General features: G+C 41.0%; 1 protein-coding gene across 1 annotated transcript in view; it reads right to left on the minus strand.

The window, feature by feature from the left end:
* Positions 1-7,104: 7,104 nt before the first annotated feature.
* Positions 7,105-19,314, minus strand: part of LOC131401855 (centrosomal protein kizuna-like) — a 62,152-nt gene continuing 49,942 nt past the window's right edge. The window contains exons 6-9 of the mRNA XM_058536952.1: positions 18,914-19,079; positions 17,724-17,789; positions 13,776-13,783; positions 7,105-7,215 (exon numbers count right to left, since the gene is read on the minus strand). Of these exons, the coding sequence (XP_058392935.1) occupies positions 7,105-7,215; positions 13,776-13,783; positions 17,724-17,789; positions 18,914-19,079 (351 nt within the window). The remainder of the gene's footprint in view (positions 7,216-13,775; positions 13,784-17,723; positions 17,790-18,913; positions 19,080-19,314) is intronic.

The following is a 19,314-nucleotide window of genomic DNA, read 5'->3' on the forward strand; positions in this document are numbered from 1 at the left end:
ACTACCTGTAACAGCAGTAGCGGGGTACGCTAACCACGGGGTACGTGGCTTCCATTTCCCTCCACCTTGCCAGCCTGCCTCCTGCTTCTCTTTGGAGCTCAGAGAAGTCCCCAGGATCACAGTGAGAGCGAGAGAGTGAGAGTGAGAGTGAGAGTGAAAAGTATTGTGTGACCACACGTAAACTAAACGCCAGAGGCCGTATCTGACCTCAGAGACGGCTGACACCACCAGAAGGACTTCTATGATCCCAACGCAGGAAAATGTGGAATCTTGCAAAGCACATAGTGTAAATTTGAGTGTGGAGTGAGGGAACTGAATCTAGGGGTGCTTGATTATACAACCTATAAAGTATCACTTCACTTATGAATAAATTAATAAACAAATACATTAATCATTAGTATATTAATAGTACCAACATTTTTTTTTTTTTTGTGAGGAAGATGAGCCCTGAGCTAACATCCATGCTAATCCTCCTCTTTTTTGCTGAGGAAAACCAGCTCTGAGCTAACATCTATTGCCAATCCTCCTCCTTTTTTTTCCCCAAAGCCCCAGTAGATAGTTGTATGTCATAGTTGCGCATCCTTCTAGTTGCTGTATGCGTGATGCGGCCTCAGCATGGCTGGAGAAGTTGTGCGTCGGTGTGTGCCCGGGATGCGAACCAGGTCGCCAGTAGTGAAGCACGCGCACTTAACCGCTAAGCCATGAGGCCAGCCCCCAACATTTTTGATATACATCCAAGGGACTACAACTTATGTCAAATTTACTCATCCTTTGAACTTGTCCAATTAACTATCCATATAAAATAAACTTACCAAACACAGCTTTGTGGAGTCAACTTCCAACCACGTGTGTCTGCTAACTGGCTGTAAGGCTCCGAGGGAGGTGCTACTCTCTTGTCGCCTCCTTTTGTAAAATGAGGGGGTTGGATAAATACTTTCTAAATCTCTCTGGATTCTAATTCTGTGACTCAAATGTGAAGAAAGTGGTGAAAAGCAAACGGTTAAGGGCTCACGAGTGCTACATCTTTCCAAAGTGATGAAGCCCTCCATTGGGGCAGAGGCCCTGCTTCATACCTCAGCCAACTACAATGTCTCACATTCGCGGAGTTCACATAACACCCAGCACCACCGCGGCCAGCAGTCGCTGAGGGCTGCTCTCTAACAGGCCCTGTGCTGGGCATTTCGCCTGCAGTGGCTCACTGAATCCTCAAAACAACCAAAATAACAGAATTTTGCAGCAACCAATTCTAACACTAATATTATCTAGGAAATAGCTCTCTGAAGACAGACAGCTAAGTCTAATGCACCATATGTCCTTCGAAAAAATGCCTGTCTGATATAGACATCTTTGAGACAATTGGGAAATCTGGATATGGCCTGGGAATTATGTGATGTTGAGAGATCACTGTTCATTCTGATGGGTGAAATTATGGAATGGTGGTTTATGTAAGGATAAGGAAGTGACTAAGGTGTACTTCCTTCTGTATGAATCCATTTACTTTCACAAATGGAGCTGAAGTGACATACTAAAAAAAGGTGTAATAAAATAAAAACCAATGAAAATAATAAAAATGCAATAAAGTATACGAAAACAAAGAAAATTACAATTAAAACAAAAATCCTAGATTGAAGGAACTACACTTAAGCTTAAAATTTAGCGTTACTGGGATTTACAGTCTTTTCATTTAAAAAACCCAAAGTTTTCCAACATTCTGGTGAGGGAAAATAGCCCAGGATGATGTTCCCCATTGATGATTAAGCAACTGGAAGATGTGGGAAAAGAAAGAATTTGGGGTGTCTCCTGTGGTACTTAGCGACAAGTTACTATCATGACATGCCAGGTATAATCCAAGGGCCTGTAAGGACCATCGCCATGCCAGGGCTGGCACATATCCAGGAGGGAAGACTCTTCCAAACTCTTGTTTGTTAAGGACTGAAAAAGTACTGGCTGATTCTGATCCAGTGATAGCTTATTACAAAGCAAACTCCAGAAACTTTCAAGGAATGACCACCCTTCCCTGAGCACAGCACTAGCTGCTGCCTTGGGTCACCTAGACACTGGCTGTGAGTGCTGAATCTGCTCACTTACCTGACAGTTGTGATGCAGAAGCATCTGCCTTTTGGAACCTGTCTTCAGTTTGAGTTGTATTATCCTGAAGGGTAGACCACTTCAGCAACTGGTAGGCTTTTGTTTCTACAGATTTAAAAAAAGGCACAGATAACTGGATATCCACATGCAAAAGAATGAAGTTGGACCCTTACCTTATACCATACACAAAATCAACTCAAAAAGGGTTAAAGACTTAAACATAAGACTGAAAACTATTAAATTCCCAGAAGAAAACATAGGAGAAAAGCTTCAGGACATTGGTTTTGGCAACGATTTCTTGGATATGACACCAAAAGCACAGTCAACAAAATTAAAAATAGACACACGGGACTATCTCAAACTTAACTTTTGCATGTCAAAGGAAACAATCAACAGAGTGAAAAGGCAACCTACACAATGGGAGAAAATAACTGAAATCATATATTTGAAAAGGGGTTAATATCCAGAATATATAAGGAACTTCTACCACTCGACAACAATAACAAAAATCAAATAACCCAATTAAAAATGGGCAAAGTGCTTGAATAGACATTTCTCCATATACAAATGGTCAATAAGCACATGAAAAGATGCTCAAAATCACTAATCACCAGGGAAACGTAAATCAAAACCACAATGAGATATCACCTCACACCCATCAAGATGGCCACTATCAAAAGAACAGAAAATCAGCGTTGTGGAGGATGTGGACAAATCGGAACTCTTGTGCACTGCTGGTGGGTGTAGCTATTAGGGAAAACAGTATGGAGCTTCCTCAACAAATTAAAAATACAATTACTATATGATCCAGCAATCCACTCTGGGTATATATCCAAAAGAACTAAAAACAGGATCTCAAAGAGTTATTGGCACACCCTTGTTCATCACAGCATTTTCCACAATGGCCAAGAGGTGGACGCAACCCAAATGTCCATCAATAGTTGAATGGATAAAGAAAATGTGGCATATACATACAATGGAATATTATGCAGCCTTTAAAAAGAAGGAAATCCTGTCACATACTACAGTGTGGATGAACCCTGAGGACCTTATACTAAGCGAAATAAGCCAGTCACAAGAGGCCAAGTACTGTATGATTCCACTCATATGAAGTAACAAAAGCGGTCAAAATCATAGAAACAGAAAGTGGAAAGGTGGTTATTAAGGGCTAGGAAGAAGGGGGAGGGAGTATTAGTGTTTAGTGGGTATAGTGTTTCAGTATTGCAAGATGAAAAAGTTCTAGAGATCTGTTGCACAACACTGTGAATATACTTAACACTACTGAGCTGCACACTTAAAAACAGTTAAGATGGTAAATTTAAAGTTATGTATTTTTTACCACAATTAAAATAAAAAGTAGAATTTGTCCATGACAATTCAGGTTTCTGCCTGTTGTCCCAGCATAATAATTAATAGAGTTGTCTTTTGTTAATCAAAAGTTTCCTAATTTAGACAATAAATTATATGGTGATGCTACTACTTAAGAGACATATGAAGCAAATGCAATGCAATGGCACAGTTTGGCTACTCATCAAAAAACATCAACTGAAAAGATATCTGCTTGGCTCCTGACTGAACACTGATTGGATATATGATATTGCTAAATTGTTATTAACTGCTTTAGGTGTGAAAAAAATACACAGAAATACTGAATTTTCTACTACCTAGAAACAAGTTTCTTGAATTCCTCCTACGACGTTAACACTTTTCAAATGCATGCAAATTAGTTTTTTGAACTGTCCCTTTTTAGAAACTCTGAAAACAAACAAACAAAAAACAATTTAGTTGAACCCAGGTTTCAAGACTCGAAGTCAAGTTGTATGAATTTATTTGAGGTGGCCAAATTCTAGTCATTATTTTGAGTGGGTCTGTGGATAGGTTCAACTCACAGTAAAATGGTTCCTCTCCAGTCCAGGCCTTGCAGAAGCGGCTACAGGAATGAATCAGAGGACACATAACTGACTGCCTTGGTTGGTCAGCTGGTCCTCTGGAGCTCTCGCTGCCCTGGCCCTCAGGCTTGCACATTTGAGTGTGGGGTCTCTGGGCTGAGTGAGGGGCGGGAAGGTCAGGAAGGGGAGGCGGCAGCAGGATGAGCTGGGAGACCCCCCGCTGAGAAAATCTAACCAGGCTCATGGTAGGGACAGAGAAGAGCATCTGCAGGGAGCAAAGCCAGGTGCCCCAGAGGGGTCAGCAGCAGCCTGGGCACCCACAGGACACCCTTACCCTGCAGGACTGTTAACAGTGTCTGCTGTAAGTTAAAGTGGGGAAGACTATTGGGAAAAACAATAAATAATGATCACGTAAAGAACCTGAGAGACACAACTTTCCCATTACCTCAAGTCTCAAGGATGCCTGGATGAAAGAGAGGCTGGAGAAATAGAGTTTTAGCACAGACATAACAAAACAGCATCCACGTCCACATCTCCAACGTGGCCACAAACAAAAGGACTCCTGCTGTCAGCACCGGAGGCTGGCAATCACTGCTTTCCTGCTTTTGCTGGTTCAATTTAAGAACTTAACCATGAGCCCCTTATTACTGGATTAAAACTACTGTCACACTGACGAATAAAAATGTAACTTATCTTGCCCTACTGAGAATCAATCAAGATAAAAATAAGTACTTAAAATGAGCATCATATTTTGAAATATTAAATGCTATATAGTTAAAATATGTACAGATCAGGGACTCAACTCTGAAAATAATAAATCCTAAGGCAACACTTTTTAACATTGCTGGATTGTGATATTAGTTGGGCAAACCTGAACTAGTATTTTGACAAATTTAATAAAGAAAACACCAGATGTCATGCATGCAGAAGGGGAAAGTACTGTTTTGCATAACTTGTGTATATGTGTTGGGTACTGGCCTAGGACAGAAAGTGTTTCTTGCTGTAGATTAGTCCCACTGTCCTAGGACAGCATCATAACACTCTCCTGTCAGTCCTACTACCTATATTACTTCAGATTTGTGGTAAGGTACTTTTGGGAGAGGAGAAGTATCAATAAAATCAAAGAATTCTAAAAAGGTAAGGAATCACTGTAAAAGAGGTAAAAATGTTCTGTTTTGTTTTTATTCTATAAAGATCAACCAAAAAGTTTTTCAGCTTTTAGGATACAAGTCCAGATCATAATGACCATATGCTATTTCTGCACTCAATTATACTGACTTGGTCAAGGAAAAGAGAGCAAAGATAAAAGTTAAAAAAAAAAAAAGAATAGGAAAAGAAAAAAAGAGTAGCTTCTTGGTAAACAAAGGCTCCTGGCAGCTGGAAGCTGGAGTTAGGCTTTCCTCTCATCTATTGTTGTGAGGTAAATCATCTGACTCCAGTGAGCTGGCTCTCCTGCTCCTCAGAAAACACGTGCCTTTTATTTTTAGGAGAAGATTTTCGTGAAAAATATAAAGCTAGTAGTTGTGAGTTAATTTCACATTTGGGAGGATTAAGTATTCTGTCCAAATATAGGACAGTATGGATATTATCACTGGTCTGAGTCTAGCAAAGGAGGAATGTGAAGTGAATTCACATTAGCAGCAAGGGACCATTTTACCACTCTGGAAAAGAAAGGCCATTTCCATGTTCCACACACTTTCCATTCTGGTTTCCTTCTCTTCCTTCCTCTTATTCTTTTTTTTTAATTGAAGTATAATCGACATACAGCATTATATTAGTTTCAGGTATACAACATACTGATCCAATATTTGTACATATTGTGAAATGATCACCACAGTTAGTTAACATCAGTCACCATACGTAGTTACAAAGTTTCTTTTCTTGTGGGTGAGGAATTGTAGGATCTACCCTTCCCTTGCTTCTTGAAGGACTTGGACTCTGTAACTGGCCTTTCCCTTCAAGGCTGCCCTGAGTCTGCTTTCAACCGTACACAGTTTTGGAGGGATGTAGCTTGTCTCTCCAGTCTCGTTCTCCCAGAGCCCACCCCGCTTCCCAGCCATAGCTCCTTACTGGTATTTGATCTTTAAACCTTCTGTAGCCCTTCTCTAAGCGGAAAGTCAGTGAAGCTCACCCGGACAATTTTTATCTGGGACATAGCCGCCCTGACCTAAGTAATAGAGGGTTGGCAAAATCAAGCTGAGGACTGCTGGGCACATGGCCTGCTTCCATCCCCGATGCATGCTTCCTCGTGTGGTTTAAGGGCAAAGTGAAGTTTAAAAGGTGAAAGGATTAAGTGTATTCACTTGGAGGAAGAAACACTAACTGAGGCAGGACCAAGACACCAAACCAGCCAGAGGGGTTGGAGCAGGCGGCAGGTGCTGCTGTCTAACAGGAGGTCTGTGTCGGGCAGCAGATGCTCAGAGCTGTGGTCATTCTCCCATGGCATGTATCACACCCTCAGTCACCCCTGTTTTAGTCAGAAGAGCTGTACAAAACATTTGAAGGACTGGGAAACAACCCAAAAAGGAAAAACAAAATTAAGGTTTGGTTAAAAAATAACAATGAGAGGATAAAGGCTACATAGCCTGCGTAGAAACAAGGGAAGAGGGTTTAAGAACAGAAATTGCATAGATTGGACAGGGCAGGATTATAAATGCAGATGCTCTGGGGCCAAGCAGGTAGCACAGAGAAGTGAGTCTGGCCAGCTGGAGAGCACATGCCTGGCCAGGGGGGACAGCTGTTCTCCGGCTACAGCCAACTGTTGCCAGGTGGGAAAGTGGGCCTAGTCTTGCCAGACTCCTGCCTTTCTTAAAAAAAAAAATACAACACTGCACAGGCCAAACAGAACACACTGGAAACCTCGAAACTAGATGGTGGTGAGCAATTTTTTCTGTGTTCCCTAAAAGTGGCACAAGAACACTCGGAGAAAAACTTCAGCCAAGGGATATAAGCTAGATGTTAGCAAAAGCTTCCGTAGTTGACAGAGCTGAGAGACCCGGGAACACACTATCAAGGCAGGCTGCAAGAGCTGTGTGGAGGTTTTTAAGTAGCTGCTTGTATCAAATAGACCAGGTTTCAGACTCTCTGGAGGCAAGAGTCTACGTCTTGCTAGGGGCACTCGAACAATTCAGACCTCCTCCTGGAAAAGCCTAGAGGTCTTGGCCAGGACGCCAACTTCATAAGTCAAGTAGGCAAAGCTACGGGCGTGAAGTTTCTGGTAACTCAGGCCCAGGCTCTCCTAGAAGGAAGAAGGATAGTGAAGAATCAAGCAGTTCAAAGCTGCACTGTATTGCCCTGCAGATTTATAGTTACGAAATGAATGAACAAACAAAAGAGCAAAAGTAACAAGTCTAGAGTTCAAATCAGCCTGCTATAGACAAGTGGGGGCCGAGTTCCTCCAGTTCCAAGGAGAAAAGACTTGAGTCTTCTCAACTGCAAGTAAACCCTAAGTCTGCAAATTCGAGGACTAGGTAGCCCCTTAAGGCTTTACTTTCCAGCCTGTGACTGAGAACTCCAGAGAAACGTTTCCGCTCATTAGTCATGTCAAACTCTCAGAAAATTATTGAGAAGTGCGTATAATTAGATAAAACAAATATTTCTAAAGAATACAATTATTGTCAATTACAATGTTCTGGTACACACAGAAACAAATATATCTGCATGCTCAAGCTTTCAGTTCTGGATCTCTCAGTCAAGCATCTATTATACACTCAAATCTGTGTCAAGATTTAATTTAAAAAGTAGAAAATATTGCAATTTAAAACATAAAATAAAGGAGTCCAGGGGGTTAAAATCCATCCTTGGCTATTAATTCCAGACTGATGACACAAAGAGATAAATATGTTTTTCCCTACTTTGTTACATAAGCCAGCCAAACCCAATGATCTATCTTCCTACAAAGTGGTGAAGAATCACTGAGATTGTTTTTTTTTTTTTGATATGCATTTCGTGTCTAGAAAATGGAAACAGCCAGAGAAGGAAAGTGAAAACATGCTGAATAAAGGGAGATAGGAGAGAGATGATGTTGAGGAGGGAAGAAAGAAAAAGCCTCAACTTCTTATCTTTTATTCTCTTTTATATGCAAATGTACACCTGCTAAAATACTTCTAAATCTAGAAATAAAAAGAAAAAGAAAATATCTGATGAACAAGTGCTTTTAACAACTCATTACAAGAACCAGAGAGAGGCAGGGTTCACCAGCCTCTAGGGGTGTCTCCAGGCAGAGAATCTGCCTCTGGCTTGCGCAGAAATCCCTAATGAAAGAAAGAAAAGTTGGGCCCGGAAAAGGAGTAACAAAGGGAGATGCAAACAATACCATCACTACAAATAGAAAAACAACCTTGAACCAACAAAGAACTGGGCATCTTTGAGTAAGGAAGTGGAATTACTATTCCTATAGGAAGTATGTAGAAATTTAAAAATTAAATTTGAAAAGTATTTTCTGTCCACTGAGTTTCCCAGTGCTGTTACTTTTCACATATTTCTACACCCATGCAAATTTTTTTCCACACATTTTACTAGATGTGTTGCTGATGCAGCAAACATAGTCATTTTTGTAAAATAAAATAAAAATTGTGACATATATTTCTAAAATTAATTCTAAAGATAAATATTATCACTGAAAATCCAGAAGTCATTTGTCTAGTAATCTGCTCAAATGAAAACAAGAAAATATTAGGATATGGGTGCCTTCACAATTCTGAAAATACAGAAAACTCATCCATATTTAGGATTTTTTTCAAAGGCCATAAGTCAATGTGAACCTGAAATACATAGGTTGGATCCATGACCAGAATCACTTTTCATGTCCAGACTTTCTGCAATAAACTCCACTCCCCCAGTGTCGTGAGCCTGTAAATCTATTGCCAAGGTTTCTCTGTGCTCTCAGAGACTGCTGATGTACAGAGAAGAGAAACTCCTACTTCACATGAGTTGCCTGAAGCTGCTTCAGAAAATAAATATTTAGGGGCCAGCCCTATGGCATAGTGGTTAAGTTCGGCATGCTCCGCTTCGGCAGCCTGGGTTCGCAGGCTCGGATCCTGGGTACCAACCTATACAACTTGTCAGCCATGCTGTGGCAGCGACCCACATACAAAATAGAGGAAGACTGGCACAGATGTTAGCCTAGGGCTAGCCTTCCTCAAGCAAAAACAAGAGGAAGATTGGCAACAGATGTTAGCTCAGGGTGAATCTTCCTCAGTTAAAAAAAAAAATTTACATCACATTCTTAATTTCTACGGAGTAATTCAACAATTACACTTGAAAATAAATGTCAGGCTTGTAACTGAACTTTAACGAATGTTCCAAAACTGAACTGAACAGTCCCGCTGGTATTACTTCATATGTAAATTTATAACCATAGTGCCTGCCACTTAACATTGTTCAGCCATGGGAGGGGAATTTTTAACTCTCCAAGTCATGCAATCTTGAACTTTTCAAAGATTGAGTAATCTTGATCAGGAAGCTATATTTTATTGGCATAATTAAATATTTTTAAAAACAGTATTTTTAGCAATTTGCATTCAATGATTTATATAATGAGAAGAATCAGAAATAAAGACAATAATATTATCATTAGCATTATAGTAGGGTCAGGAATAATCAATGTATAAGATGAACTAGATGTTAGAAATGTAAAATATGAAGAAATCTCTCTTCACCCCCTACAGTGGGTTGAATGATGTCTCCCCTAAAATTCATGTCCACCCAGAACCTCAGAATGTGACCTTATTTGGAAATAGGTTCTTTGCAGATGTAATTAGTTAAGGATCTCAAGATGAAATCATCCTAGATTTGTGGTGGGCCCTAAATCCAATGACAGGCATCCTGACAGGAAGAGTGGACACAGAGACAGAAAAGAAGGTGATGTGCTGATGGAGGCAGAGACTGAAGTCAAGCTGTCACAAACTGAGAGCCACCAGAAGCTGGAACAGGCAAGGAAGGCTTCTCCCCTAGAGCCTTCAAGAGCACGGCACTGCTGGCCTTTGGTTTAGACTTCTGGCATCCAGAACTGGGAGAGAATACATTTCTGTTGTTTTAAGTTTGTGGTACTTTGTTACAACAGCACTAGGAAAATAATACACTTCCTGATCCTCGATTTTATTAAAATATCCGAAGCCCAACCTCTTCTCTCCCCACTTGAATCTCTTGTATAAAATGAAGGTGTTTCACAACATGACCTACAAAGGCTCTTTCAGCTTTGAGACCCCCTGCTCCATGGTTCTCAAACCTGGGGAGTCACCTGGGGGTGTTATAAAAGACTGATGCCTGAGCCCCACCCCTAGAGGTTCCGATGTAACTGGTCAAGGGTGTGGCTGGGGCATAGGTATCCACCCAGGATTCTACTGTCAACGACCAAGGAGAATTTCTCTAGGCATTTATGAATTAATTTCCTTGAATGCAGGAGCAACCAATCGAAAACACTCTTCAGAAAGGTGCCTTTCATTCTTTACTGACCATGTTAAACAAACACCACCGCCCTGCAATGTCATGAGTGAAGACGCTTTGCTGTAGCAGCAAAGGGGAAGCCCCAGCAGCCTGACATCTACCACAGAGACAGGGCCACAGGGACTGCAATGGACAATCCAGCAGCATGAGATGGTTCCCCTGGTTTTGCACGAGTTGGGGCTCCCAGGCTTGGCAGGTAACACGTCTTGCCTGATTCTCGTGCATTTCTGGGACAGGACAGGTGAGACACATTCTTAGTAAAGTCTCCTTAGTGGAGTGTTACGCCACTGTACTCCGGCAGTCCAACGTTGTCACCACAGTCTTCTCTCCCAGGGTAAATCCAGTCACCAATGACAACCTGGCTATTGTATGTTCCCAGCCTTTTCCAATTTGATGTAAAACTCAAGCAATAACGTTTTGAGAAGCACTGCCCAGAACCCCAAGTGGCTGACCTCCCTCACAGCTTCTAAACGGACATGCCTTAGTATGACATTGAATATTTCAGCTTGCCAAAGAATATCAGTGAGAAATGGCACTGTCAGGCAACCACTTTCAACACAGCTTGACCAAGAGAATTGGAGTCAAAAGAATGAGAGGCTGAATGGACATTCTTAGAGGCTTAATCCTCTTGAGATAAAAGCTGAGAGCCCTTTTCACATGGAGCTTAAGGAGATGAGTTTGCCAGGATGGGCACGTGGGGTGGGGAAAGTATTGGTAGAGTGACTGAGTGAAAGAGACAGCGTTCTGGCCTGAATCAACAAGCATTTAAGGAAACTCCTTAATCTTTGGATTCCAACTCGTTTTTACTCATTCGTTTGACAAACTGAGTGCCCACTGTGTTGTGTGCCAGATACCGTGTCAGGTGACGGGTTTCTATGACATTTAGCATAACCTGTGTCACTTGCTAAAACTAAAACTCACTTCACTCTCAGAGGTAAATTCAGTATGAATACAAACAAAATTGCCAACGTGGGAAATTTCACTTGGGGGTATAAGTAGTTCAGATGAGATTTTCTCTCATAATCTGGATAAGCATGGCTTTAATCCTGGTCTAAGTGTTCCAGGGAAGCACTGACCTGAGTATTCTAGTCCTGCACGTGCACTCAGGCTCGCCCCGCTTTATAAAGGGCACACACACCTCTTGGCAAAATCCATACTCGGAAATCCTTGCAAGCGCCCACCTCTCTAGGCCTAACACAAGAGAAAGGAAAGGTATAGCTTCGCTCATCGTCACTCGCAAAGCATCTTGTGGAGCTCATCTTTTGTGATGATATACACTGATGTTTAATTAATCCAGACACCTTGATGCAGTCGCCTCTCTTGTAAAACGAAAGCAGCAGGCTGGTGGAACAGAAGGAGTTCAGGGATTAAATCCTGAAGTTTGAGTTCGATTCAAGATCCAACACACTAGCTATATGGCCTTGAGCAGGACTCAACCTTCCTAAGTTTCTGTTGGACTGACTGTAGAATGGGTCCCTAATGTTTACCCCACAGGGCTGTTGTGAGGATCAGAGATGATGAAGACTTAGGAGGGGCAAGGACCCAGTCTTATTCCCAGGACTTAGCCAAAGTAAAGGTGTAATATACATGCAAATGATATACTATCTATTATAGGGAGAAAACCACACATTCATAGATATCAAAATTATTCTTTCATTTCTACCTTAATTCTTCAGTGTGAACAACCAGACTAATAAAAGGGGTAGATTGTGTTAACAACAACAGATCATACAGGCTGTGGGAATACTTATTCTGGTTGTGTGTGTGTGGGTCTGTGTACGGGAGGGTTTCTATGTAAATCTTAGCACAGATTGCAGGAGCTCAAGTTATGAAACCAACACTCTGCAAATGATTAACAAAGCAGATGCCTTCAGAGTGACAGCAAACTCTTTAAGGATGAGCCCCTCTGCCAAGGAGACCTATGTTTGGAAGTAATAAGCAAATAAGAAAGGGAAATAAAGAAATGAGAATATTGGCACATTTGATTTCTTTCATATGGAATGAGAATCACAGTCTCTTAGCATTAGAAGGAATGTCAGTTCCAGAAACAAGAATTCCTTCCACAGTGTCCCTCTAGAGAGTAGGTTCCTGCCATGGTTCAAGCACCCAGCACAGAATCTTATACCTGGAAGACACTCAGCTTGGTTTTGCCTCAAAGAAGAGCTAGAAAGTTGTTCCATTACTGAGCTGTGAATTCCTTCCCTGTACCACTCACACACAGAGCCCCCTGAGTTAGACTCTAAAACTATGCTTGATCAATGTTCTGTCTTGTACGTGGAGGCCTCGCAAATATTTAAAGATAGCTTTTGTAGGGCCGGCCCCGTGGCTTGGCGGTTGGGTGCGCGCGCTCCGCTGCTGGCGGCCCGGGTTCAATCCCGGGCGCGCACCGACGCACCGCTTCTCCGGCCATGCTGGGGCCGCGTCCCACATACAGCAACTGGAAGGATGTACAGCTATGACCTACAACTATCTGCTGGGGCTTTGGGGGGAAATAAATAAATAAAATAAAATAAAATAAAAAAGATAGCTTTTGTACCCTTCTCAGGTTAAACTTCCCCAGGGCCCTCATCATTCTGAAAGTGGTCTAACTTCAGAGCTTCCCCTCCATTCTGCCCAAACTCCTGGTGCCTGCCTGGGTTCACTTCGGTGTCTTTCTCTACTACATCTCCTCTGAGACGGCTGTAAAGCAAATAGTCACGCAGAAGGACCCACACTAAAGAAGAGCACTTCTGGACTGTCCAAACTCACTACTGGAACATGCTGGTCGTCAATACATCAATTCAGGAAGCAGCTTTAACAAGTAACTTTCAATCATAACATCAACTGGGTTTAGTTACACTAAAGTAGCCAAAGCTTCATTATAAAGCAATCTCATCCACAAGGGAGATTCCCACAAAAAGGACTCACGGGAAAATGTTGACGATAATTTTAGTGTATTAAGAATACTGGTGCCCTCATTAGACTCAAGGTTTTAAAAAACATTCTGTGTATATCTGTGTATATTTCCCAAAACATGTTCCACAGAATATTAATTCTGTTGGCTGTTCATAGGAAGGATTCCATTTTCAAATAGAAGATAATTATTTGAAACTTTAAGTTCACACATTTAAATGGTTCATTTACTGAAAGTCTAAAAGTTTTCAACGTGCTCCCGTGCACTATGCATGTTGCAGAGGGAGAGAGCGATTATGCGGGATTTGGTCAGAGGATGTGTATTCCCTGAAGCATTTTCGGGGTGGAGCCTGCACAGAACACGCTTGGGGAAACGCTGCATCCGCCCGTCCACACCGTGAGGCGGCACAGCAGGGGAGGACTGTCGCCTGGGAACCATGTGCCCTGCAACGCCCTCACCTGTGAGCCTGTAAGAGTTATGGCATATAGTCACTCACAGGCAGAGATGCTGGGCCTTGACCAGTGAGATCCCCAGGAGCCACTGCACCAGGTTGCTGTGATTCTTCTCTAAGGGTTTCTTCATGGGACTAATTAGAAGTTCCAAAAATATCATGCAACTCTCCTCAAGATTCCTTTTTGATAGGGTAAATATCCTTCTGGATTCAAATCATCAATTGAGTTCTTAAGTGGAAATTTCTTGCAGAAACTAATTTAGCGGTACCACTGGGAAGCACTGTCTAGGAGGAATTATGGCAGCACAGGGCTTGGGCGAGTCTTGGTCCCAAGTGGCTACCGCAATTCAGGAGGTGGTGTTCAGATGCCTTTCCAAACTCTCATACACTGCTGGTGGGAGTGCAAACTGGTGCAGCCACTATGGAAAACAGTATGGAGATTCCTCAAAAAATCAAGGATAGAACTACCATATGATCCAGCTATTCCACTGTTGGGTATTTATCCAAAGAACTTGAAAACACCAATTTGCAAAGGTACATGCACCCCTGTGCTCATTGCAGCGTTATTCACAATAGCCAAGACTTGGAAGAAACCTAAGTGCCCATCAAGGGACGAATGGATAAAGAAGATGTGGTATATATACACAATGGAATACTACTCAGCCATAAGAAAGGATGAAATCCAGGCATTTGTGACAACATGGATGGACATTGAGGGTATAATGCAAAGTGAAATAAGTCAGAGGGAGAAGGTCAAATACCGTATGATTTCCTTCATTAAGTAGTAGATAATAACAACAATAAACAAACACATAGGGACAGAGATTGGATTGGTGGTTACCAGAGGGGAAGGGGGGAGGGAGGAGGGTGAAAGGGATAATTCGGTACATGTGTGTGGTGATGGGCTGTAATTAGTATTTTGGTGGTGAACATGATGTAGTCCATGCAGAAGTAGAAGTACAATGATGTACACCTGAAATTTTTACAATGTTATAAACCAATGTTACTGTAATAAACAGATGCCTTTCCAAGACTCGTCTCAGGATTATGCTTTCTGTGGCACTGTACCCCCAGCCCCCTGCTTCTTTTCCTCTTTGAGTTTGCTTTGTGAGATTCCTTTTAACTAGATGGCATTGGTTTGAAAAACTGGGGACTGTGGGGCCAGTGCAGAAGATCAATACTACTACTAACATTCACATGAATATTATTATTATAAATCGCAGCTTACATGTATTGAGTGTGTAGTACACGCCTGGCACTTGCACACACACGATCTCATGTAAACTTTAAGACCATCTTGCCAGGTGGTATGTTTGCTTTCCCAGTACAGAGGCTCAGAGAGGTGGAGAAATAGAGCAGGGAGTAAAATGCTGACACTGACGGCTGATGCCAAAGCCCAGGCTCAATTGCAAATCCCCTCAACCCTGAGAACAGCCTCTGGAATATTCCTTTTCTTTGGAATATTCTAGAAGGAATGCAGCCCATAAAACAGGAAAGTCTCAATAAAACTATTATAAAGGGGGAGGCAGAGTCTATCTTTTTTTCTTTTTCTTTGTGAGGAAGCTCAGCCCTGAGCTAACATCCCATGCCAATCCTTCTCTTTTTTTTGCTGAGGAAGATTGGCCCTGAGCTAACATCCGTGCCCATCTTCCTCTACTTTATATGGGATGCTGCCACAGCATGGCTTGACAAGCAGTGCGTCGGTACACTCCCGGTATCTGAACCTGAGAACCCTGGACTGCCACAGTGGAGCGCGCGTACTTAACCACTTGCGCCACTGGGCTGGCCCCAGACTCTATCTTAAATCAAACTATATACCTGCTTTACTCTACCAAGGCCAAATCTCCAATAATTATGCCAAAGACACAAAGATTTAATAAAAAGATAATGGTCAAGAACTTGAGATTAAACTAATACAATGTTATATGTCAATTATATCTCAATTTAAAAAACTGGGGAAAAAAGAACTTAGAGATCAAAGTAGTTTCAATGACAGACATGACAACAGCATTAAAGAGTCAAGGCACATGAGGCCCTCAAACATTAATTTCATGGGAAGTCCAGTGGGTGGGGAGCAAAGAAGAAAGAGAGTATGGTGGCGAGGACAGAATGGAAATGCTCAAAGTAAACGGCTTTGAAAGTTTATTTTTATATCTCCCAAGTTATTTTATATGTCTAAAACTTTGGCATGCAACAGGCACAAAGCATTTTTTTCTTTATTTCTTTCTTTTTTTTTTTTGGTGAGGAAGATTGGCCCTGAGCTAACATCTGTTGCCAATCTTCCTCTTTTTGTTTGAGGAAGATTGTCTCTGAGCTAACATCTTTCTCAATCTTCCTCTATTTTGTATGTAGGATGCCTCCATAGCATGGCTTGATGAGCAGGGTGTAGGTCTGCGCCCAGGATCTGACCCCATGAACCCCGGGCCGCCAAAGCAGAGCGTGCAAACTTAACCACTACGCCACCGGGCTGGCCCCACAAAGCATTTTTTTAAAACTGCCAACTATTAATTGACTGATGGCAGGTTGTTGGAATTAAAATTTCTTTAAAAATCTTAATGGTAAATAGCCCTTATTATTTCTAGGCACATCACACCTCTTTCTGCAAGAAAAAAAGAAAGATTTGAAACTCCAGTACTTAACTATCTCTTCTCTTATAAAGAAAGTCTATGAGAAAATAACGTTTGCACTAATTTTGAGGACAGTCATCTGCTCACAGCAGGGAATGACTGGAAAGAATACCGAAAAGAGAAGCAAGAATGGGCAACGAGATCACTTCCTGGTTTCTCTCCAATAAGTCTTTATAATTTTAACTGAAATAAATTCAGAGGTCATTAGATACTTCTGCATTCAAAGGTAAATGCAAGAGAAAAGTTTCCAAATGACTTCTTGATTATCTGCAATTTGGGATCATCTACACTTCTACTAACAAAAAAATAAAGAGGGAACGCTACCAGAGTTTTCTCAAAATGAAGAATAAAAATGCAATAAACACATCACTGGGAAAATGTTTAAAAGAAAAGAAAACCTCTGTATTTCGGAATGAAATATTATCTGATGCAGAATATATACAATAATTGCTCTACTATAAACTCTTTTTTCAAAACCAGAGTTCATCACAGAAACATGAGTTTAAAAAATTAATCATCAGGCTATGAATCGTATTGTCATAAAAGAAAGCCATTCTTTTCTGCTTATAAACAACAAAACGACCACATATGCAGAAGCGTGCCTCAGTACCGCAGTGCAGTGGTGTGGTTACTTGTATAAATATTTAAAGTCAGACCTTTGAATTTATAATGAAGTAGTGTACCACTTTACAAAATAAGATCCTAGTAAATTTAGACGTATGACAAATAGAACTCTGTTCAGAATACTCATTGCTGCTGTTGATATTCTAAAACTAAAAACGTAATGATATTCAGATTCCAGCTAAACAAGCGTAATACATGTGCAGAAATCTTAATAGGTCTTGATGAAACGTTACTGCTAAAATTTTTAAATTATCACATGGGCTTTGTAACTGAGGCACAAGCAAGCTTCTTGTCTGGCATTTTTTTTTCCTGCTCTTATTTTAATGAGACACATTCAATTATCACAGGAAAGAAAAGAGTAAAATCAGAAACAGCTGTAGTTGGCCACACAATGACTGGTGTTCCCCACGGAGACTGACCTTGTCACACAGACGCAGGTGCTGAAAGGCTATGTGATGGGGTGCTCACACGTGTAACTGTGTAGCATGATCATGAAGAATTCAATAGGCATGGTTATTTTCCACCTCAGTTTATGCTAATGTAAGCGCACACGTCATGCTCTTACAATTCATCGTCCCCTCCAGCACGTAGTAGTTGAATATACTTGCTCTTAGCAGAGTCCACACACCACTAACCTAGAATGTTCTGATTATAAAACAAGGTTGAATCCTGTGTTTGAAACTCTGAGGCAACCATAACTTTACCTGTGATTGGAATCTTTGCTGCCACGCTCTCTTCCTTGCTCTCGTCTCCGCAGCCACTTGAAACGTCTAAAAATCAAACACACGATAATAAAAGTGTATTTCAAGGTTATATTTACGGAATAGGCCTTTGCTTTTTTTTTTTCTTAACTGCCATTCCTTTTATTTTCACTGCTTCCCCACCTCCTTTCTTTGCTTAGTTTATTTCTTGTCTGGAATAGTACTGTTCCTAAAAAGAAACCTATTCTAAAACTAAGGTATCTCTATGTTGCTTTCATGCAAAATGATTTAGCCTGACATCTATCAAATTTGACTGGGGCTTAAAACAAGCGAGCCTCAAATCCTGTGCATGTGTATCAGCTTCTGAATATATCCTGAGCAACTCATAGCTCTCCTGGGAATACATTATAGCGGTTTATTGGCATGTCTTAACAATAACGTTAAAATAATCACAATTTTCGGGCCGGCCCCAGGGTTTAGCGGTTAAGTGCGCACGCTCCGCTGGCGCCCGGGGTTCGGATTCTGGGCGCAGCACCGATGCATCGCTTCTCCGGCCATGCTGAGGCCGCGTCCCACATACAGCAACTAGAAGGATGTACAGCTATGACAGACAACTATCTACTGGGGCTTTGGGGGGAAGAAAATAAATAAATAAAATCTTTAAAAAAAAATAATAATCACAATTTCTGGATACTAAAAATTGGTTATTAAGTTTTGGGGGGCATAAACTGATTCTTAATCATCTGTTTAAACTTATAAAAGGTTCTATTATAATTAAAAAGAATGTTTACCAATTATGAGTAAATTCTATTAAGTGATATCAAAAACTTCACAGTACTCTATGTGAAGTACTTGATGGACTCATTTTCATAGAATCATCTTCATCTTTGTGGGATGATAATAATTATCTACTGCCAAGTGCTGTTAGTTCTGTTAAGATTTCAATTTATAAAAACTTATTTTATTGGAAATTCAGCAGGACAGCAGATCTACAATTAGGTTTCCTATTCCTGTTAGACTAAATGAAAGCATATATTTATTGGAAGGTGGTATAAAACAAATAACATATTATACATATTAAAATTAGAAGTGTTCTTGAGTCTGCTTTATTTTATAGGTACACCTTGAGAAAGGGTGTTTGTGTTGACTCTGAATGCGTTTTTGCTGTGGACAGACCCTTTAACAACAGTTACCTTGTTCCCTTGTAAGAACACTGTTGAGCCATAGAGTGGGTTCAGCTTCCTTTATTCCACTACTGTCATTCAGAATAGATGGCAAGCTGCAAGATGATTCATTACTGTGAACGGCCGAACTATCGTCACACTCTTCTGTAGGGGCTTTTTTCAATAACGCTGCTGCCTACAGTGTTTAAAAGAAATAAAAATAAACTCTAGCCACATTCCCGTTGGTCTCAAAGACCCAGCCTTCAGACATAATTTTAGGTTAAGCTTTACTTTGGATTTAATTTGCTTCCTGACATTTAATTGAAATTAAAATGTCTTCAAGATAAAATAACATCTGATTATTTTGCAGCATAATTTAATTCTTTACAACAACTTACACTTGTAATAATACATTTTTTTGTGGCCTGAAT

This window comes from Diceros bicornis (genome assembly GCF_020826845.1).
Source record: "Diceros bicornis minor isolate mBicDic1 chromosome 21 unlocalized genomic scaffold, mDicBic1.mat.cur SUPER_21_unloc_1, whole genome shotgun sequence".
Lineage (NCBI taxonomy): Eukaryota > Metazoa > Chordata > Mammalia > Perissodactyla > Rhinocerotidae > Diceros > Diceros bicornis.